This window comes from Taudactylus pleione, unplaced genomic scaffold (assembly GCF_031769625.1).
Source record: "Taudactylus pleione unplaced genomic scaffold, aTauple2 ptg000567l, whole genome shotgun sequence".
In the NCBI taxonomy this organism is placed as follows: Eukaryota; Metazoa; Chordata; class Amphibia; order Anura; family Myobatrachidae; genus Taudactylus; species Taudactylus pleione.
In genome coordinates, this window is record NW_028284969.1 from 4489325 (window position 1) to 4513427 (window position 24103).

At 43.2% G+C, this 24103-nt stretch overlaps 1 protein-coding gene across 3 annotated transcripts in view; it reads left to right on the forward strand.

Moving 5' to 3' along the window:
• Positions 1–18095, forward strand: part of ADGRA2 (adhesion G protein-coupled receptor A2) — a 220171-nt gene extending 202076 nt beyond the window's left edge. For all 3 annotated transcript variants that reach the window (XM_088453047.1, XM_088453048.1, XM_088453049.1), the window contains 11 exons: positions 331–529; positions 2134–2283; positions 2442–2603; positions 3147–3365; positions 5532–5721; positions 7119–7327; positions 10335–10462; positions 10623–10746; positions 13355–13500; positions 14275–14364; positions 14464–18095. In XM_088453047.1, coding sequence (XP_088309173.1) covers positions 331–529; positions 2134–2283; positions 2442–2603; positions 3147–3365; positions 5532–5721; positions 7119–7327; positions 10335–10462; positions 10623–10746; positions 13355–13500; positions 14275–14364; positions 14464–15682 — 2836 coding nt within the window. In that variant the 3' untranslated portion in view covers positions 15683–18095. The remainder of the gene's footprint in view (positions 1–330; positions 530–2133; positions 2284–2441; positions 2604–3146; positions 3366–5531; positions 5722–7118; positions 7328–10334; positions 10463–10622; positions 10747–13354; positions 13501–14274; positions 14365–14463) is intronic.
• The last annotated feature ends 6008 nt before the right edge of the window (positions 18096–24103 follow it).

Below are 24103 nucleotides of genomic sequence, written 5' to 3' on the forward strand. Positions count from 1 at the left end.
AGAACCATTTAAGTGACATCACAGTAGATGTATCAAACCTATATAAAGTAGAGAAATTGGCCATAGCAACCAATCCGCTTCTAGCGGTCATTTTATAGAAGGTTGTAGATAGAATGGTTACTATGGAGACATTCTCCACTTTTTCTTTTTAGAAAGTTTGATACTGTACACCTCCCCCAGACATAAGGTTTAATGGGCGCAATGATTGTGCTGTCTATGTGTAACTTGCACCCATAGCTTTACCATGTGTGTGAAGCTTGCCGCAGGCATGACCTGGTATTACTATTATAAAACCAGCAAAGCTTACCATGTAATATGATGTGTTTGCAGGTGGCCCCGCACATTGGCTGGTATTACCTCCTATCAGCCCTGCTTGCAGTATCCCTTCACATCTATGGCACTGAATGGCATCGGGCAGGAGAAGAAGGCTTCACGTCGCTGTGATCGATCAGGGCATTGGGAGGAAGGCGACTATTCCAACTGCTTGTACACCAATGATATCACCAGGGTGCTATTCACCTTTGTGCTGGTGAGATAACAATATAAATAAACATGCTGCAGGCTGATAATGATTTTACACTCGTATCTGAACTATTACATTCACCCTAACTGCTGTCTGGCCAGTTAATTATCCTTAGCTATAAATTGCTTCGGGAAACAAAGTCTGTGTACAGTACTTAATAAATATATTGTTAACTTATTATAAAAATAAGATCCAGATCCTCCATAAAGTAGGTGCTTTAGCCGATAACCTGATTGGGAGCCCCAGAGACAGGATATTGTTTTGCACAGGGGTGGATTGAAAGATCTACAGTAAAAAGGTAGACAATTTCTAGAGAGACACCAGATGTTAGACAGACAATAGGTCAACAGGGACAAAAGGTTGACACACTAAATGTCGACATGTAAGAAGGTCAACAGGTGCAAATTGTCGACAGGGTTAAAAAGTTGATGCAAAAATGGTCGACACATGTTTTGTTTTTTTTACCCTAGTCTTCACCCTAACCCTAACTGTCTGGGTAGGTGCCTGACCCTAAGCCTCCAGTAAGTGCCTAACCCTCCCTCCTGGTAAGTGCCTACCCTAACCCTCTGGTAAGTGCCTAACTCTAAACCTAACCCTATAAAAAAAATATCATGTGGCGACCATTTGTGTGTCAACCATTTTTTTGTCACGACATTTTCAACATGGCGACCATATGTACATGTCAACCTTCTTACACATTGACCTTTAGTGTGTCGACTTTTTGTCCCTGTCACCCTTTTGTCCTTGTCTATCTAGACATCGTTGACCTTTTTATTGTAGCTCTATAGAAAAGATCCCTGTGATGGTGGACAGGGTGGCACTGCTGTTTGTCCATGTATTTTATGATTGTCAGCCACCATCACTGGTTTTGCCTATCACATAGAACATAACTTGATTTGGTGCTGAACCACCAACCCATGGCACCCTTGCAAGCTCCCCTCGTGACACCCAGTTTAGGAACCACTGGCTAATGGTTACGGGAAAGACTGTGCAGGCCAGATAGTACAGACCTAAGAAAGACTGAAAGTATGATTACCCCAGGCATGGTAAAGTAATGGTTGATGCCCAGATAAAGTACAACATCTATGACCCAATACAGTGTTGGGCAGGTTCTGAATAAGATGCTGGATTCTACACCAGCTCTGATTCCTCCAAATTTCTCATCTCTCAGGACTTTAAGCGAGAAGTAAAAGATATGAAATGTATGTGACTGTTATTGAGACATTCCATTCTATTTTAGGACAGATCTTGGCACATGGTAAAAGTTATGAAAAACTAGAGAAGCTTATAAATCTCTACTATCCTGTAATAAGAAACTTACGTACTGCGGATTATATAAGGCTGGGTGCCATCTGCTGGGGTCCAAATGCCAGATGTGTCCTCCAGACCTTTCTCTGCAAACCTCACCTCCAGAGCAGGAGATTGCATAGTAACTCCTCAAACTAAGACTTATTCCTTCAATGACTTAGAAATGTAATTTTCGGTATCAAATATTGCATTTTTTTTTTAATAGTTATATGCATATTTATTTCCCAGTATGCTATTTCATACCGATGAAACTTTTGAAAGTTCATGGGAGAACGTAAATAATATCTTACTTTGCTCTTCAGATGCCAATCAATGGGTCTAATGTGCTGACTCTGGCGCACCAGCTGCGTGTGTACACTGCGGAGGCGGCCAACTTCTCTGACATGATGGACGTTATCTACGTGGCTCAAATGATGGAGAAATTTGTCGCTTTGGATGACCATGTAAAAGATGTAAGTGCGGTCCTGGTTTGTCCTATGATGTCCTATGATTAAAACTACCCACTACTAAATGAAAGGACTTGCATGGCTGAAATGTGACAAGTTAGTCCCCTAGTACATCCTGTAACGGGCATAAGCACATTGTACTGAGAATGCTACCTTACTTTCAGCTCGCAGACATAATGTTAGAGATGGCCAGTAACATGATGTTGGTCGACGACCATATCTTGTGGATGGCCCAGGTGGAAGACAAAGCCTGCAGCAGCATTGTCCAAACGGTGGAGAAGATTGCAGGTCTGACGCTCAGCAGCAACTCTCAGGACCTGTCTGTGGTACGAGCTATTCAAGGAATATTTGCTGTGGTTGGGATTTTATCATCACTAACATCTCTAATGATAACTGGGCCCAAAGAAGGCGACATGAATCCTGCAGGCCAGGTCTCTAATTTCAAAAATTAAAATGGTGGTGGAAGGTAGATGGATGGAAAACAGTTTGGCAGGATGGGGGCAAGGTGGGAACTTGAAGATGTGGGGAAAGGAATATATTAACGATGTATACCACAATATTGTCTATCAAACAGTATGATTGTCACTTATATCTCAGGGAAAAAGACCCCAAGTGGGTTTAGTGGGTTTATAGTGTCCGCCAAAAGTAAGACCTACCATGAACATCTCAGAAAAGCCAGTGGTTCAGTACAGGGATAGTAATGAACAATGGTCGCCAGCTGTAGATTTCAGGCACTAGTGCCCTCCTGTACTCATCTCTTATCTCTGTTATCTGATATCATTTTTATACTTAACGAGCCAATAATGAAAAAAAAAATAATCACACAGATATTAATGTTTGTGCATTATTTTTATTCTGTAATCTGGCAGAGCACACGGAACATTGCACTAGAGGCTTTTCTCATCAAGCCCATCAGCTTTGTTGGTCTAGGCTGCACAGCCTTCCAGAGAAGAGACGGGGAGCGAGGTGGCCACAAGCAGGACAGAGACAGGAAAGAGCAAGACATCAGCGCGCCTACTGACCAGCGGCTAAAGTTTCGCTGCACCACGGGACAAGCCAACATTTCCCTGCCCAACTTTCATGTCAAGGTACAGACTAAAAGTGGTTAGATGAGTAGCTCCACATATTAGAAGTAATGTATATTTTGCAGCACAAAAACAGGATTGCTCACTTCTAGGTACATTATTTTGATTGCTGCGCAATGAGATTATTTAAATGATATAAAGTAGTGGCAAAGGGCAGGGCCGTAGCTAGGGTAGTGCGGCCGATGCCATCGCACAGGGCACCACAGGTCAGGGGGTGCTGTTTGGGCCTGTAAATTTCTGTTTATTATCATTCTCACTTGTAGCTTCCTCTTATTTCATCCCCAGCATCTCCTGGCCTCCGCTATCTCTTCCCTGGCCCTACCCCATGAGGCCATTCCCCTTTTTTAGGTGCATTATGTCCCTTTGAAAAATGAGGGGGGCGACAATGCTCTTTCTGGCACAGGGCACCAAAAAGTCTAGTTACGGCTCTGGCAAAGGGACATTACTGGGGCGTTCCCTGCTTTGTGTCCCTGACGCACAGTCCATTTCTCCCCACAATAGGAATGATCAGGTGTTGTCGTAAAGTTTTAATGGGACACATTTTTCACTTTCCAGATGCACTTTCACTATTATAAAAAAAAATATTTAACATACAAAAGTGACCCATGCAGCAAACTCGTGCTCATGATGAATTCAAGCATAAATGAAGCTAGATAGTAGTTTAGGAAAATAATGGCAGTGATTCTAAAGTTTGTCTAGATGGGACTTTCAAGCACTGTTTCAGTGTTTCTACAATGTAGATTCAAAGGGGGTAAATTTACTAAAGTGCAGGTTTTTAGAAGTGGAGTTGTTGCCCATAGCAACCAATTAGATTCTAACTATTATCTTCTAGACTCGGATGCCAGATAAATGATAAGTAGAATATGATTGGTTGCTATCTGCAACAGCTCCACTTCTAAAAACCCACAAATTAGTAAATATACCCCATAGACGGAACCAACAACCTGCAGAGCTCAGTGCTGATTGCATTTCCCGGGGTTCTTCCAAGGCTCAGAAAATGGACGTGCATCTATGCACATCTGTAAGGCAGACAAGTAGGATCACTTGCAGACTAAGGGCCGTATTCAATTCGGAGCGAAAAGCCAAGATCCACGAAAAAGTATCGCCGATTGCGACTTTTCGCCAGGTGGAAACTTATCTCCGTATTCTATTTCAAACACTTTTCGCGTACACGAAAACGCAATGCAATGTAATAGGCGAAAAAGATTCGCCTCTGAATAGGTGGAGAAATGAAGTGCAAATTCGCTATTTTGGGGTGCAAATGTGGGGAAACCACTCAGCACCCTTGGGACTGCCCCCCAAAGGATAACTGCGTCAAAAAACCCTTAAACAAAGGTGATACACATCCCAAAAATAGCAGTTTGAAAATGGGGGCAAAAAGTGCAAAGTGGGGGTACAAACATAAAAAGTTACGAAATAGACTTTTTGGGGTCTGCAAGTATGGGTGAGGTGTTTTTTGATTGCAGGTATTTGCTGAAGATGAGTTTTTTACGTTTCTTATAACTTCCCTTTAGCAACTTTTAAATATGCTTGCACCCATTTTCAAGTACCCCAAATTTGACAGGACTACTTATTTTCTCCTAAATATACTGCTTTATGCCATTCTTCACCACTTGTGCAACGACGCTATTTAGAGGCAATTGTGCGAACTTAAGTACCCCAAACTGTTTCATTAGGACTAATCGGGCACTGCTACATTGATCCCCAAAGTTTCCTCATCTTTTATGGGGGTTCAGGCTGATTTCCCCGATTCTGACTCCACTTTTCGCCTGTTCTGACTTCGCTTGTCTCCGTTTACGCGTCTTTTGGAATTGAATAGGGCGAATCGTGAGTACGCGCACGATAAGTTTCTTCGGCTAAAATACACGATGTAGGTGAAAACTCTGGCAGGTGAAACTTTATCGCGTATGCGAAACTAATTGAATACGGCCCATAAAGTGCCAGTCTGCACTTGGTTTTATTTGTAAATGATCCTTACAGAATGGAAATCCTGGTTCTGGGACAGTTAGCACTCTATCACAGTGTAACACGATGCTGTCCTGTTCTGTAATCTCTGTATGATGGGGGTTGGGTGACAGAGCAATGTGCTGCATAGAATACTGGTAGTGGGCTCAGTTTTCATCAATATAATGTAGCCTTTTTAACTCATATTTGTTTTGTCTCTTTCAGAACAGCCTCGCTCTGGCCTCTGTCCACCTTCCTCAAAGCCTCTTAGCTTCTTCCTCTTCTCAAACCTGCAAACTCCAAGTCTTGGCCTTTAGGAATGGAAAGCTGTTCAGGAGTGTAGGAAACTCCTCTCGCCTGGCAGAAGATGGAAAGAGGCGTAGCGTTTCTACTCCTGTAATATATGTTGGAACGCGTAAGGAGATCTAACTGTAACGTGCTAATAAAATTAAAAGGAACATCGTGCTCTCTGGTGTTTTTTTTAACATTCTTTGAAGTCAAAAGGAAGCATAAACTCCTTGATAGTATCAAGTGTATTTTTTAAGTGATTTCCTTTTAATAGAGTTTACTATTAATGCTGATCCCCCAATTTATAGTGTCTTCTTTTAGATCATCCTACAGCTGGAGCTTAAATCTTTGACGCCACATTAATACTTTAGTGGCCAAATTGGAACTAAACAGTTGCTCCAGCTTAAGAGAGTTATATATGTATAACCGTCAGGGAACATAGTCTCAAAGTTCAGTTGGTAAAACCCTGCATATTAAAGGGCACCTGTTGCTCACGTTGAAGGCAGCCATTTTGTGGCACCAGCCAGAGCCACCATGAGAAAAGGATGGGACCAAATATGCCTGTTGATAATCTGTAGATGCTGCCACTGATGAAGGCGTGTCCTCTTTGGAATGCCCAGTACTTGGTACTTTGGGCTCGATTCAGACCCGCTCGCTAGATGCGTTTTCACTCGCTAGATGCATATGCAAAACCTGCAAGGCAGGCGATCGCACGGCAAGCCATTAGAACGCTCACTATCTCTTGACGTGCGATCGCTTTGTGTATGCAGACGCCCACCAGCCTGTCTTAAGACGCCCACTTGCGCACGTCATCTCCAGGAAGTGTATGCAACCATCGGTACCATCGGATGCATACGCAGCACTTGTAGTTGACCATACCCTTCCGCAAGCACTGTGAGCGCTTCAGTGTAAAATTCAGCCAAGTTACGTGTACTATGACACGGCCTCTGAAACGGCGTTGAGACGTCCTGCGTTCGCACCACCACTCCCCCGTTTCTAGCGGCCAGCCCCTGTCACCATCCACAAACGGCTTCTCCTGTCACTCATTCAGCCGGGCTGTCTATGCGCAGCGAGCGAACGCTTCCCGATCGCTCGGACTGGTTCGCGCAGTGTGAGTCTGCGTGCGAATGCTTCCTAGCGTGCGTGTCTGAAGCAGGCCCTTTGTTCCTAGCCTCCCTCTCATTGCCTCAGGCCTCAGAAATATTTATTAGGCTGCAGCCTGGCAATGAGTTTACTCCTTCCAGGAGAAATGTCAGGCTGCATTCTCATATTCAATTTTTCAGCTATTGTTTCACCCGTAACCAGTGTTGTTACATCACTGAGGCACGGAACCAACATTCATGTGCAAGCAGACAGGCTTTATTCTAATGAACATGTTAAGTCCACAAAATGGCTGCCTTAACTGTGTGGGTCACACTTTAGGGCCACACTTTAAAGCATGTGTTTTAAGGAATGGTATGCTTAATGTTCTTTAAACATCCCAGAAAATGGACTGTCTGATCCCAGTTTTCTTTCGTTTGCCAGGAGGTTGCGGCATTAGTAACCTCAGCGATCCAGTCACGGTAAATTTCCGGCACCTGGTGAAGGGATCCAATCCTCTCCCTGCACAGTGGAACTTCAAAGCCTTGGAGGGGTATGGAGGCTGGAGCTCAGAAGGCTGCCAGCTTCTATCAGAGGAGCCAAATATCACCAGCATGCATTGCCTGCAGCTCAGCAACTTCGCTGTCCTGACGGTGAGTGAGGCGGCTCCTTTTATATTTTCTTATAGCTTTCAGTATATACATTTTGTATCAAAAATAATTTATTACTAAAATAAAAAAGCAGATAATGAATTGTGTACTTTTATTTTATTGTTATAGTTCTCCCTATGACTCCCATTCCCTCGGTCTCCTTCACATATTTCTGGACATTAAAATTTGCTTAAAAAGGAGTAGGATATTACATGGGTAGTAGAAAATTCCTCCTTTATGCAGCTAGTTCATATACCAGTACTATCTGGTCCACAAAAGCACACACTAACAAATGATTGAACTGCGCTTGTAAGGAATGTATACATAATATAACACTTGTAACTCCGGAGTTACAGCCACAGAGGATTAACAGCCATTTATTATTGCTATCTGTGGCAAGTTAAGGTGGCCACACACATGTCGATCTGCACACGATCAGCCGATGTGTACGATTTGTGTACGATTTCCATTGAAACTCTCTGGCAGCTCTGCACACAATTTGGTGTCCAATCTTCAAACGATCTCTCCTGCATCCAGACTGTCACAGTGCATCGCCTCCTAGATTGTCAGATCTGCCCTACTGCACGGCAAATCTGACTATGCTATGTGCGACCAGCGGGGACGCGCACTGTGATCGTGATTGTGAGTGGGGACTCACGATTTACTAAGGATTTGGTCATATTTTACACGATCTGTCGTTCCAATGTGTCGGAATCGGCCAGATCGGGTAAAATATCGCTATGTGTGTGGCCAGCATTAGACTGAAATATCTGCAGACGGGTAACGACACTTTGATACGGGCTGTGCAAGCACTTACAGTGCACAAATCTTTGTGGAGAGAAAGATACATATCCACTAAGAACTAAACAATTGACTGCGGATTTTGTACATTCTCTCATATATTCCAGCGTGAAAAATATATACTAAACAAAAGTATTTGATCAGCTATAACAACTGGGCGCTACAGAGCCAGTTTGTGTGTATTACATGTTTTTAGTGTTGTGAGTCATGTTAAAGAGTATATGTATTTAATGTAATAAATTGTGAAATTATTTTTTTCAGAGAAGCCTTGTCCTTAGTACATTATTCAGACAGGTGCTACCATATTGCAACAAGTGTTATATTATGTATACATTCCTTACAAGCGCAGTTCAATAATTTGTTAGTGTATTTCTGGACATTAGTCTATTTTTGTGAAGCATTTAAGCTTGATATCATTTGGGGAAGATGTACTGAGCTCTGTAAAGTGATAAACTACGAGGCACTCAGCTCCTAACTGTCATGTTGCAGGCTGTGTTTGAAAATTGAGTTAGGAGCTGATTGGTTGGTACTTTAGCACGCTCATTTTTTCCCCTTATCTCCTGTTCATATACCAGATGTACTGTCATTTACTGTACTATCTGATAATGACCTCAGTAAATTATCCATATTTTCACTAGAACCTTGTCTCTGAAGTCCTACATATTAGTTTCTAGCTGATGTCTTCCTCACTGCATTGGTTATTTTATTACACTCTTTCTCCCTAAAGTTTAGCTATAATTGTAAGGAATATACAGATTTGTCCCTTGATAGATCAATACATGTTACATACATTAGTGTCTGGTCTGTGTGACTGTTACTGTGAGAATTTATGAGATTGCTGAGAATAATCACCTGAAAGGTAAACGCGGCCGTGTTTAGGACAAAGCTGATTCCATTACAGTAGGACTGTTCCTCTAACAAGACAATAAAGAACATATCATCCGAATGTAAATTGTTAGATGTTGTGTCACATTACATAAAAATGAACCTTCCAGTTAGCCTCGTTAGAACAAAATATAGCATTGTTGGGAATAATACTTAGGAGTGTACAGTAGCCCTTACTAGCTGTCCTTAGAACATGATCATTTTAAGAGCTAAGGGGCCTGTGTGCAGCGAGTACCGCATACCTGGTCCTGGCGGCTCCATCTTTCCAGTGGTATATTTGGATATAGGGAAAGAGAGCAAAAACTGTCACAGTTCCAGAGCCTTTGGTAGCTCCTGTGCAGGGCCATCTGTCCGAAAATATCACCAGAAAGATTGTAATGCACATGCAGCCATAGTGGTCAGTCCTGGGTGCAAGATTGTGTGGTGCTGGGTATATATATATCCACACGGGATGCTTTCAATAAGCTGGCGGTCAAAATGCCGACCGCCGGCTTCCCGACTCTCAAATTTCGGCAGGGTACTAATGACTGGCGTCGAAATCCTGATACCTGTCATTATACATACGCCGGGAGCCCGACGCCAGGCATACCGAACGAAGGTAAGCCGGGCATGGACACCTGCGCGATAGGAGCTCCTGGGGGGTACTTAGGATTAGGCACCCCCCCGGGAGGTTTAGGGTTAGGCTAGGGGAAGGGGGGAGGTTAGGGTTATGTACCCCCGGGGAAAGGTTAGGTTTAGGCACCCCCCTGGGAGGGTTAGGTTTAGGGAGCGGGAAGGGGGGTTTAGGTTTAGGTACCCCTGGGGGGAGGTTAGGCACCTGGGGGGAGGTTAGGGTTAGGCACTCATATTTTAGGGAGGGGAGAGGGTTAGTAATAGGGAAAAAAACTTACCTTGTCGGGATCTTCATCTTCCGGCGTCGGTATTAGGTCTGCCGCGCTCACGTCCGGCGATATTTAATACCGATTCCTACACACACATACATTATTTTTTTGTATTTATAATTTGCCTTCTTCCAAAGTGGGGTATTTATCAAAGCTTGGAGACAGATAAAATTGTGAGAGATAAAGTAATACACCAATCAGCTTCTAACTTACATTTTACAGGCTGTACAGTATTTGAAAAGTGACAGTTAGAAGCCGATTGGTTGGTGCTTTACCTCTCATAATTGTATCTCTCTCCAAACATTGATAAATACTCCCCTTAATCTAAAAGAAAGTACCTCAACATATTCTGACTGTTATTCACCTTTTTCATTACATTTATGAGCTATTACAATGTAACATGTATTTACTCTTTTTGAGAAGTGTTTTATTTCTCCTGGCAGGAGTTAAACACTTTCCCACAGTCCCCTCAGAATGGTACAGACGTTCTCCACCCGGTCATCTACTCCTGTACAGCGATCCTTCTACTGTGCCTCTTCACCACCATTATCACATACATCGTCAATCACAGGTAGAGGGCGGTGGCACTGGGCAGAGAGAATATATAGAAAGATTATAGTAAGAATGCACATGCTAGCATGTATATGGTAATATCTGGAGTTATAATGAATTATTGCTGAGAGGGTGAGCACTGTCACAAATTAATACTTACCATTCATTTTCTCACCCAGCTCCATTCAGATCTCCCGGAAGGGCTGGCACATGCTGCTTAATGTCTGTTTTCACATCGCAATGACATCGGCCGTGTTTGCAGGAGGAATTACTCTCACTGGATACCTCATTGTGTGCCAAGCTGTAAGTCTGGCCAGTAATATAATAATGTACATTTAAAGATCAAGAAAAAGTCACATCAGCATTACTAAGCTAAATAATGTACATAAGATTCCTGGAGTGTTCATACTTCACCATCACGCTGTCATTCACTTCAGAATACGGCTTTACATGGTGTCGGTGCCAGCGCCAGCTTATGAGGACGCACCCATCGGTATTACAGCGTGCCTGGGCACTAAAAGTGGGCGTCTTAGTCCTTGTACATTTGGCCTCACGGGTGTACACAAGGGAATTTGTATCAGCATTTGCATAAACTCACAATTGTGTTCGCCTCAGAAGCCGGCACATTGTGTTATACTGCACTCAGCTGTATACCAGACACAAGCCCCTAGACTTTGGGTAAGTCATAAGATCCCCATATAGTTTAAGCAGCTATGCTTCCTTCCCCAGATAACTCTGAATAGTAGTAAGCTAGTGACAGTGCTCTATAGGCTGTTTCCCCAGGTACACTAGTGGGATCTAATCTGCAAACCTAATAATCAGACATTTGTAAAAAGCAGAAAGAAATAGTAAGCAATTGCTGCTGCTTGGTAATAATTTCATGCATAAATCACATCTTGCACCAGTTACTGTGAGGAGCACTGGTACACCGTATCGGGGGCCATATTCAGCAGTGCTGAACGCAGATTCCCGATTATTCTGCTGCCAGTTTGCGATCCCACACGCAAACTGGCAGCAGACTGTCAGCAGACTGTCAGTGAGTGACAGCCTGCTGCCGTTTGTGGGCGGGGAGAGGGTGGCGATGGCCTCAGTTTCCTGAAGCGGAGGCGTGTCGCTGCCGTTGGGAGGAGGTGGGGGGAGGGATTGAGGTCAGGATCTCCGTCGGCTGACAGTGATTTCCTAGCCTCTTCCTCACATCTGCGGCGTCCGGCTGCATGACCCCGTGGGTCACCTTAGCCGGCCGATGTTCCGCAGAATGTCCGATGCTGCGCTGGACAACGCAGCTTGGAAAAATAAAGAGGCAGGGGGGTGATGCCTACTGCTGCATTACCATATCACCATCTATTACCATATCACCATCTGTTACCATATCAGCATCTATTACCATATCACCATCTATTACCATATCACCATCTGTTACCATATCAGCATCTATTACCATATCACCATCTGTTACCATATCACCATCTCAGCACAGATGGAATTGCAAAGCTGCTTGCGAGCAGCTTTGCAATTCAGTCTGAAGCTGGATCAGGCCCCGGGTTGCATCTGGAATAACTATGCTACGAGGTATGGGGCGCACATGCAATTTTCTTTTCCTTCAGGTAAGACAGTGTCCGCTTTCACATATAGCGCAGAAACACCGCGCAGATTTATTTCTACACTGCGATTTGGAGTTGAAAAAGGAATCGCCCCCCCTCCCCCACTACCGAACTACATCTTTCTGCACATTTTTAATTTGTGCCCCCTGCAGCCCAGCATGAATTTTCTAGTTTGCAAAATGCAGACTTTAGCTGGCTTTAATACTCAGAGGCAGGCTATGGTCAGTGTGGGGGCAGTCATGTTACACTGTACTTGCAATTTAGTATATTTTAGGTGTCGTACTCCAAATTATGGAAGAAAAACCTAATCCAGAATTCCTGATACTTTGGGTTTTCTGGATATTAGATCCTGTACTATAAATGTCACAATTTTATACATAAATCCTATATTGAGCTAATTATCCTGCAACTAAAATTCAAATGTCTACTGTGCACTGAAAACAGGGACACAGTAGGGTTTGCTGGTTTAGCTCCTTCTCAATGATGTGATCATGTTACATCACAGTCTGCCTGCCTCTCAATGCCATGAAGCAGCTAGGTTAGACGTGACTGGGGATCACATGACCTGGGCTTCACCACGTCTACAGCTTCAACAATTCAGCAAGGAACGCACGCTAGCAGACGCACGCTCCCGCCCTCTGCAAAAATATGCTAATCAATGCATACGCACGGAGACCACAGCACAAGATGCAGACGCCCAGCCCCATATTAAGCCGCCCATCTCCCTTTACTCACATCCTGATCAGCACGCAAGATAGCGTAATCATTGGTAACATCGAGAACCATCGGACCCATACGCACAATAGTGGTTGACCTGACCTGCTGCAGGATTTTGCCCGCTTCCTGTGTACAGCTTACGGTATGGCTGCGTATGCCGCCTCACTGCCTTAATTGTGCACGCCCCTATAACGGCATAATAACGCCTGCGTTTGCCTGACCACCCCCCCGTCACCACCCACAAACGGCACTTCTTGTCAATCAATATCGGAGTGGTCTGCGTACACACTGCGTGTAGTCTGCGTACCCTAATCCGATCGCACTGGCTAGTTCGTGCACGCGTAGTGCGATGCATGTGCAGTAAGAAAACATCGGTCAAGTGCGTGCGTTCTCTCATTTGCGTTCTTTGCTGAATCAGGCCATCTCCACTCAGTTACCGTACCAACTGATCAGTCTGCCAACAAAACAACACAGACACACATGGACCACCGCCCAACATGACACCTCTAATGAAATACTGTGCTCTTTAGAGAGTCCTACTGCTTCTGTCACTGTCCATAAATCTCTCACCCGATTCATGTGTTACTTCTCAGGTCAGCATCATTCTGCATTATTCTTCCTTGTCCACCCTTCTCTGGATGGGTCTGAAGGCCAGAGTTATCTACAAGGAGTTGACCCACAAACCTCAACCACAGCAGGAAGGAGAAGCTGTCCAACCTCCCCATAGACCTATGCTCAGGTAATCTGGAGGAGCAGATGAGGTCATACTTGGTTGCTTCTTGTCTAATACTGAATATTTAGTTATCTTTCCATCCCATAGTGATTCTTGCACCTTTGATTACCTATTTCTTACTCTTGGCCGTATATACTAGTAATGCACAATAAAGTAAGTAGACAAGAAAAGCAGCAGTGTTAATAGAGTAAATAGATCTGTAAATTGTGTACAAATACAAAAACCGGAAACAAAAGAAAATCTACTGACACTAGAGCACTTCTATATTCAATTAAAAAAATATGTAACTACTGGCATTAATACAAAAACCTTGGGAATGTCAATTATCGTTAAAATATAAAGGACACAAGGGGTAATTTACGAAGCACAAAATTGCAGAGAGTGCAGAACAAAATGATGTGCAAACTGAGGACCACAGCAGGTTACAAGTGCACCTAGCAGAACAGGAGTTTGGTGGCGAGGAGGCTTGTCTGGCATAGTACACCATAGACGCACTGGTTTGCAGAGCAATTGCCAAACGAGTTATCTTTTTGCGGAGTGAAATTATTGAAACAAGATAATGGGGATGAGAGGGAGCATATGTATGGTCGTTCCTTGCTGTGCAGGGGGGGGGAGCACGTAGCCATATTAACTCTGCAAATGAACTGGAATTCTGCACCAACTCAGAGCTGGTGATCTTTGACCTCCATATTGCACTTTGGTGGAAGAGCAACCCTGGAACTACTGTATCTGCAGTCTCTTTCTCTGCACGACTTTACATTGTTGGTCTGTGATTTACAGGTTTTATCTGATAGCCGGAGGAATTCCTCTGATCATTTGCGGGATCACCGCAGCTGTGAACATCAACAACCATAGGGACAACAGCCCTTAGTAAGTGTCCATTAGTTGAATAATGATTTCCTTAGTGTCAGCCATTGTATAAAGCATATTAGTCTTCTAATATACACTAATGTATGTCTTTTCCCACAGCTGCTGTCTGGTATGGAGGCCAAGCCTTGGTGCTTTCTATGTTCCAGCTGGTCTTATCCTACTTGTAACTTGGATATATCTCCTGTGCGCTGGGATAAATTTGAAGCGTCAGCCTACTGAGCAGAAGGATATTGCAGAGGCTAATGAAGCTCCTCAGCCACATGGTGGAATAAGTCATCTCCTGAGCGATTCAACTTCCATATCAGTCACAATTAACTCAGCCGTCCCAGCAGATGTGGATATGGTCTACTCCCTGGGAGTGCAGTTCTGGTCTCTGGTCATTGTCCATGTTTTGTACATTGTCCTCTGGATGTTTGGGGCCTTTGCGGTGTCACAAGAATGGTATTTAAATGTCATCTTCAGTTGCCTCTATGGGGTAACAGCAGTGGCCCTAGGGCTGTTCATCTTTATTCACCATTGCGTACGACGTCAAGATGTCCAACGTTCTTGGTTTGCCTGTTGCCCATCTTACACGGAGGATTTGCCAATCCAGGCATATGTGCACACCAGTTCTCCTGTAGAGGACTCACCTCAGGTCTACATTGGTTGTAATCCTGAGGTGGAGAACTCAGGAAAGTCTTCGTCATCACCAAGCAGCAGCAGTAACTCTAATACTGGACCTTGCAAAATCACTAATCTGCAGCTGGCCCAGAATCAGGCAGAAAGCTGCCCACCTAAGCCACCGAGCTGTGAAGATAGTGAGCCTACCAACAACAAATATGTGTCTGTCCCAAGTCGGTACATGAATAACCTGCATGGTCGCAGAAACCATAAAAGCAGAACTAAGCAGTATCGGGAAGGAAAGCACCACAGATTAAAGGTGCTGAGGGGTCCTTCCTCTGACCTGCCTTCCAGCGAAAGTGGCAGTGTACACAACAGCCACTCAGAAAGCTATCATAGCAAGAATAGCCCTTTGAACAATGGCAGGACAGGAGTAGCAACTAGGGACCCCGAGGGGGCATTGACCCATTCTGAAGGGAGTGACAGCAGTGGGCACCAGGCACAGGACTTTGCCAGAGCGCAGATTAAAAGTGCCAGTCGGGACAATCTTAAACAAGCCAACAGCATGGAAAGGGAGACCAAACGGAGATCCTTTCCACTGAACACAGGCAACCAGAATGGTGTCATAAAAGGTAGCAAATATGATATCAATCTCGCAACTGCAGAGAGTGCCACAGCTATGAAGACAGGCCTCTGGAAGAGTGAAACTACTGTGTAGTTTTGAGAGTAACTAAATACAGCATGTGCCTTAACAGTCATAGATTAAAATGGTCAAGATGCCAGCATATGCCAGGAGAAAGTGCTCCAGCCACCCAAATTTTCTGATCAAAGATTGGTTGGTGGAAACAGTTGGAACCTAGATAAACTCCCGGAATATATGTGCCAAAGTGTGTTTATGTGTTTGTGTAATGTACACAATGTCTCATAGTAATGTATACACATCTGTTTGAAGCATATGGATTGCAGAATTGTGCAAGCGCTTTGTACCGAGGATTAGTGTTATGAAAATTGTGTATCTAGAGATAGCAAATACTTTGTTATTCAAGGAAGGTTAAAAGTATCAAGAAGCCCTTTGGATTGTTTTCATGTGATTCCTAACATGGACAATATCTCCAGGCTCTTTTAGCATTGTGCACAAAAGTTCCTGTGTCATCTATAAAACATGTGAGAGGAGTCTAATTCCTGTAGCATTCCCGATAACCTGAACAAAATATTTGATGAACACTATAGCTCGGCTGAAAGGGCCAGCTTAATTTCTTAAATCAAGTGACCGAAAACATCTCTGATGGTCTTGTTTTGTCTTAATGACAGACATGTGCCTTATAAGCTTCTCCGTTTATTCCTCATTAAGCACTTTAAAAAAAAAAGGAATTTCTATTCCAAGGCATTCTTGGTGCACTTATATATAGGCGCCTGCCATGCTAATCTCACGTCATCGCACCTTTGTGTAGACGGTCATCCATTCCTAGTACAAGTGCTATACATGCTCTATTTCCTTCCTGATGTTAATAACTATGATCTGTGGATTTATACTTCTGCCACCTCTTGATGCAGCCTTCTGAATAAGTGCCAGGTCAAATGTAAGGACTCAAGGCAGACGATCAAAAGTATATAAACATTGTTATTGTCTGTTGCAATTACCAAAAAAAAAAGACTCTTACCTAAGTCGAGTTTCAATAGCATTTGGGTGATTACAGTATGACTTTTTTAATTTTATATTATGACAATCGCAGCAGACCATGAAAATTAACTGCATGTTATTTGTGTATACCATTATTTTCAGAGGCAAATGTTTATTTTTCAAATACAGAAATATATTATATATATATATTGTATAGACAGATCAGGGCCGCTTTTGAAGACCTGTGTAAATTTTGATTTCACTATTAATCAGTGCGTCAACACATGAAAATGCAAACTTTTGTAATCCTTATAAAATAAGAAAGTTATGTTATAAAAAGTATTTCAGAAAAAGATAATCACGAGAAGACATCTGATCTGCTAATGGGAATAGTTTTGAGCTTCCTAGTAAATATAGTAGATGGGGGATGGGCGGGGTAAAAAGTGCCTTTTTATATTCCAGATCAAGCTATACCAAAGACGTGGGTTTCTACAGGGACATACCTATATAGTGTCAATCGTGCCAAATGCTTTTATCCAAATGTTTTATAAATTCAAACGTAAAGCTCCTAAGCGAGACTGAAGCCGTAAATGATCAATGTGGTAGATTTAGGGCTGGATTCAAATAGCCCTGGTAATTACAGCACGCAGGCTGCACCTAATGCAGATTTCTGTTTGAGCCTGAGGAAGGCTCGAATATAAATCTGCAGTAAGTACCCTTATTGTGGGTGCCGCAAATGCGTTAGCCCATAGCTCTGGGTACTTATCCTGGCACCTATGGTTTAATGTGCATTAGCTGCAGAAAAGTGGTTGTAATGGAATAGCCTCAGGGGTAAAAGCCCAAGGCTAGCACCCTTTTCCTCCGACGGTAAATTACCGCAGCTGATTGAATCCGGATCTTAGTGCTATAACAGTCTCTTCAATGCAAGTCAAAATATAGATTTTTACATTCATTCGCTTATTCTGTTGATGGGCTCAGACAATCCGAAATCCATTTCACCAAAAGCTCTTTTAAGTTTTTTCAAACTAATATTCTGGATCTGTGATATCACAAAATAACTCACAGCGTCCGATAATATGAATATGGCAATATGAGTGGTTTAATGGATTGCAAGTGACAAAATAGAGGCAGTGACAGCAATTTTCACCTGGCAGCATTTTAGCACTTAGGACAAAGAAACCAGTAGAAAATAACATTGCAACCTTTAAATATAAATGATGACAGCTACAGATTAAATTGCTTGCCCAATGTAGAATTATTATGTATATGGATTCCAATCAAATGCTAGACTAGACATCAGAGTACCAGGGGAGATGATCTTCACATGCAGTAGGTAAAGTGCTGACTGCCGGAATGTGACATATGCTATTGAAGTGGAAATGTAGAGTGTGATTCAGTATCTCATTTTAAAACAACTGTAACTGAATACAGCAATGGGAGTTATATATTAAAAAAAATATATTCAAATACCTTTCTGTTATAATAATTAAAAAAAAAAATCATGTACTGTCAAAAATGCCTACTTTCTTGATGCATGTCTCAGCATCCGTCTCGGTCCTCCTCTGCATTAGTAACCAGTCCACCAACAGGAATCTTGGGTCTCGATCCCTGAACATTCAGGACCTGATCCATAGGTGGATGCAAGCGGCCGATGTTTTCAGTCTGCACATTCCTGCGTCCCGATGGTTCAGGCCGGAAGGCAGAATGATTTTGGACACAAAAGCTAGGGAATTCAGTGGGCGACCGATGTTGCGACCCATGAGGTGCCTATATACACAGGACAGAATAGCATCACTGCCCGTGGGCGTCTCAGTAAGCTCAGAACTTGTTGCGGTATTAGCAGAAAGATGCAAACACAGGAGCGACAAGTCACGTTGCTTGTACCTCTGTATCAGGCCCTCAGAGAGGTTATGACCACACAGACAAACGGGCAGCGATTGGTCATCACAGGCTCGTTCTCAGCCCCACAATCCAGCACAGATAGGGAAGGGGATTGGCAGTTTTTGCCCCACCAGGCTATCAGGGAGGGACCAGGTGTTGGTCATGTTAACAGATTGGGTAAATGAGGTGGTAATAATCCATACGGCAGGCAAGTACTGCATTTATGACATTTAATAATGCTTATACATCATTGTTATGGGTTCAACTTGTTCAAGGCACTGAGGTGACAGGTACTTGTACCCCAATCTCCCAAAAAGAAAATGTTTATTGTAAAACTGAATATATATATATATATATATATATCTCTATCTCACACACACACACAGTGCATCCAGAAATCCACTACGCTTCACTTTTTCCACATTTTGTTATGTTACAGCCTTATTCCAAAATGGAATAAATTAATTTTTGTCCTCAAACTTCTACACACAATACCCCATAATGACAACATGTACAAAGTTTTTTTGAGATTTTTGCAACTGTAATAAAAAAAAGAAACACTAAGAAATCACATGTACATAAGTATTCACAGCCTTTGCCATGAAGCTCAAAATTTAGCTCAGGTGCATCCTGTTTCCACTGATCATCCTTGAGATGTTCCTACAGCTTAATTGGAGTCCACCTGTGGTAAATTCAGTTGATTGGACATGATTTTGATAGGCATACCCATGTCTATATAAGGTCCCACACTTGACAGTGTATGTCAGAGCACAAACCAAGCATGAAGTCCAATGAATTGTCTGTAAACCTCAGGGACAGGATTGTTTCGAGGCACAAATCTGGGGAAGGGTACAGAAAAATATCTTCTGCTTTGAAGGTCCCAATGAGCACAGTGGCCTCCATCATCCGTAAATGGAAGAAGTTCGGAACCACCAGGACTCTTCCTAGAGTTGGCCGGCCGTCTAAACTGAGCAATCGAGGTAGAAGGGCCCTAGTCAGGGAGGTGACCAAGAACCTGATGGTACTGTCAGAACTACAGCATTCCTCTGTAGAGAGAGGAGAACATTCCAGAAAGACCATCTCTGCAGCAATCCACCAATCAGGCCTGTATGGTAGAGTGGCCAGATGGAAGCCTCTCCTTAGTAAAAAAGCACATGGCAGCCCACCTGGAGTTTGCCAAAATACACCTTAAAGACTCTCAAACCATGATGAGACAAAGATTGGGGGTGTGTCCTGACAGGCAAGAGTAGCAGCCACGTTTTACAAAGGCTGATAAATGGAGACAAAAAAGGCCTTTCTCCCCTCCTATATCACCTAGAGGGGATTACCTTGATGCTTAAGGCTCCCCCAAGTCTTCCTCATACCAAGGGTTGAGGTTGCGGAGCCGGGACGTACTTTTTAGTGCGTGCTGAGGACGCGGCCGGAGGTACGCCCGAAGTCCCGCCGATTACATCATCGGAGCACGCCGAGATCGGAGGCAGACTGGTCTCCCCAGGTGAGGGGTAGGGATAGCTTACCTCTCTCTCCTCCTGGCGCATAGAGCGCACTTACAGCAGACGGCGCCCGCGGCCTGGTCCCCCGTCCATTGCGGCCCTCGTGACACGCTCCACTGTAACTGCAGGTATCTCTGGAGATACCAGAGATATTCACAACTACACACCGCTTTTATTCTGCACCCAGCTACTGGCTACTGGCTCCGTGCTGCACATAGTTGTTCCCTGCTAACTCCACTGACCGTCATCTCTGCCAGCACATCTGACTACATTAGGGGGATGCATTGACTTTCTGGAAGTTTCCAGTTAGGGGTTACCTCGGCACGGTTACCTGGCTGTTTTACCACTTGTGAGGTATGCTTTGCTGAGTCCCACAGTATCACCTGAGCACAGCAGACAACGTTCAATTGACGCTCTACCAACCCTTCTTTGGGGGATATAGCAGTCTACAAGTATTCCATTATCTTTGCAGCCTATACTTCTACAAAGAAATTGTATACATCTCTATTGAATACACTTTCTCCCTTCTGTTGTAATCCTGCTTAAGTGGAATAATCAACTATATAAATCCTCATGTGCATTCAGCCTCTATGTAGGTTAAATGTGAGACCACATAGCTGCTCTCTGATTTGATACTCGATATGACTTAATGTCAATGTGATGCCAGACCGCAGGGAGTCACCGTGTGCGGGATTTTCACCTATGTAACATGTCTGCAACCTAATGTCGCCTGTGACCTATGCTACTATTTACTGATCTTCTTCCTTACGCTACATTATGGTCAAAAATAAAAAAACACCTCAAAAAGGTAACACACCTCTACCAAAAGGACCCCATTCTCAGGCAGATCTGAGACCATTTCTTCATACCAATCCTAGCAAGGTCATGGCAGATCCCACAACGTCTAGCCCCTTGTCTTCTTCAACATCCCCCACAATGTCCCTATTTCAGGAAGACAAACCTCATACATCAGCTGAGAAGGATACAGATCTCCAGGACATTGTCTTTTATGAAGACCCTACCCACAAAGCAAGATCTCCAAGACACCATTCGACAGGAACTTGCTTTTGTCCAGAAAGACATTTCGCAGATCTCTGACTGTGTCGCTTCTCTAGAAAATTTTCAAGAATCCACAGACGCCTACTTGATATCCTTGAAAGATGTAATTTCAGCCCAAACAAAAGAAATTTGCGCTATTAATCTAAGGATGACAGATCTCGATAACAGGGGATGGAGAAATAACGTTCGAATTAGAGGTCTGCCAGAGGATGTCCCCCAATCTGGTCTGATAGATGCACGAAAATATTCAATGAAATTCTGAGAAATGACCCAAATGAGCTTATTACCTTTGATAGAGCTCACCGAGCCTTAAAACCAAGAGGTCTTCAAGCTGATCGCCCCCGTGATGTCATATGTCGTTTACACTACTACTCACAGAAAGAGGAACTTATACGTAAAGCTGGACAGTTGGACGGGATTGATTTCAATGGTACGGCTATCCAAATTTTCCAAGATTTATCCTGGCATACGCTTCAACAGCGTAAATCCCTTAAACCTGTCACCGATGAGCTCCGTAAGCGCCAACTGAAATATAGATGGGGTTTCCCCTTTAACCTTCAAGTATCTTCGGCTGGGAAAACACATTCTTTATCCTCGTATTCTGATCTGCCTTCAGTTTGTTCTGGACTTGGTATACCAAACCTGGACGTCCCCAATAGGGAATTTGATCTGCCTGAACTGCAACTACCTCAAAGACCCGTGAATAAACCCGCTTTGGCAAGAAGTTCATGGCTCCAGGAGAAGATCACATGCTCCATTACCTTCAATGGCTGAAGATGCTACCTGACTGATCCTGTCCGCTCCTAGATTAGGGTTTTCCTCCGTTGATAGCGGGTGAGATCCATCTAACTGCTGATTTTCTTGGTCGCTATGTATTTGCAATGTCCATTAGAATGGTTTTCTTTTTTTGTCTATCTCGATAATTGGATAGTTGACATTTTTTCATTGATCTATTAGGTTACCAAATTTTTGATCCTTTTTGCAATATTTGGTTTGTTTTTCCTATAAACTTAGGATGTAAAGTAACATTAAGCATTTCTATGTTTTGTCTTGTTGCAACATTATTGTATGTTTCCCTATTAAGGCCCAATGCGGTGACTCCCTAACCCCACACCCGCCTTTGGCTTATATGCCTATTGGGTCTCTGGCTCCTCAGGGTGCCAGTTTCACCACTGCGGGTTTAACCCTGTTTTTGCAATTTTTTTTTCTTTATGTTTCACTTTAAGTTTCCTTTCAGATGTTACTGTTTTTATTTGTTTTGTGTTTTTTCTTTTGACCTTTTTGAGGATTGATGTATGTTCTCTATTTTCACAAATTACATGACCTCCCCAAGCACAATTAAAATATACTCGATTAACGCTCGGGGCCTCAATATACCTGAGAAAAGATCCACTCTTCTTAGATCCTTATGGGCAGATAGGGTAGATGTTGCACTGATACAGGAGACTCACTTTAAGATTTCAGCCCGCAGCCCATCCCTAACCAATTATCGCTATCCTCTCGCATATTACTGCAACACCCCAGACAGTAAATCCAAGGGAGTTGTGATCCTATTTTCCAAAAATCTGCAAATTTCCATAACTTCGGTCCATAAACCAGTCCCGGGTAGAATACTTCTAATAAATTGTAAAATATATCACCAACCCTATACCTTTATTGTAGTCTATGCCCCTAATCAGGACCAACCTTCCTTTTTTCAATCTCACCTTTCAAAGCTTGAACCTCTATGTTCTGGGATTGTAGTGTTGGGGGGGGACCTAAATTGGACTCTTGACCCAACCCTTGACATTTCGACTAAAGCCCCCAGATACTCCCAACAGAAGTATAGTAGAGTCAGGAAGCTGTTTCATGATCTTCAGTTGGCGGATATGTGGAGGGTTTCTCACCCATCGGGTCGAGATTACTCGTTTTACTCCCATCCTCATAAAACATATACACGGTTGGATTATTTGTTCTTAAGTCACCGGCACCTCCCACTTCTCTTAGATGCAGTGATTGGTTCAATTACTTGGTCGGACCACGCCCACATATCAATGACTCTGTCGGCCCGACATCAATCTTCTAGTCAGTGGACCTGGCGCCTGAATGAATCTTTATTGCAAGATATTACTTGTAGAGACTAAATCAACAAAACCCTGATTGATTATTTCTCCATTAACGATACTGATGACGTCTCTAAAATTACTTTATGGGAAGCACATAAGTGTGTTTTGCGAGGCAAGATCATTCAGCTAGGCTCCCTTACGAAAAAACAAAAAATGCAACGCATAACGAACCTATTGCAGCTAATTCATTCTTTAGAGTCCACACATAAATCCCACACTGTCTGGGCCAAAGTATATTGAGCTAACAGAGGCCAGAAATCAGTTGAAGAAGCTGCTTTCTGATAATGCCCAGCTTTCTCTCCGTAGATGCAATCGTAGATATTATCAATGGGGAAACAAACCGGGACGTTTGCTCGCTCAAGCGCTTCAGTCTCAGAGGGCGAATTCATTTATTGGCTGCATGAAAGATGAAACCGTCTCGCTTCATTTTAAATCCCCGGAATAGCATCTTGTTTTAAAAAATATTATACAACTTTATATAATTTGGAAAAAGCCCCTAAAGCAGCGAACCCGACCTCCTGCTTATTAACTGCTAAAGAATATCTGGCAAATGTCACATATCCCACTCTTTTGCATTCTGATCGAGAAGCACTTGAAAAGCCCTTTACTCTCCAAGAACTAGAACATGCCATCTCATCAATGCCATCGGGCAAGAGCCCTGGTCCAGATGGTTACACAATAGTTTATTATAAAACATTTAAAGATATTTTGGCTCCCAGACTTCTACAGGCTTTCAATTGTATCTCAGCAGATACTCAACTTTTCTCCCCAGTCCTTAGCAGCTCAAATAACTGTGATCCCTAAGCAGGGTAAGGACCCCTCGGTGTGCTCCAGTGACAGACCTATTTCCCTTTTAAACGTGGATATAAAATTATTTGCAAAAATAATGGCAAATAGACTGAATGGCTTACTCCCCTCATTAATATATAATGACCAGGTGGGATTTGTACTTGGCCGAGAGGCGAAGGATAACACCACCA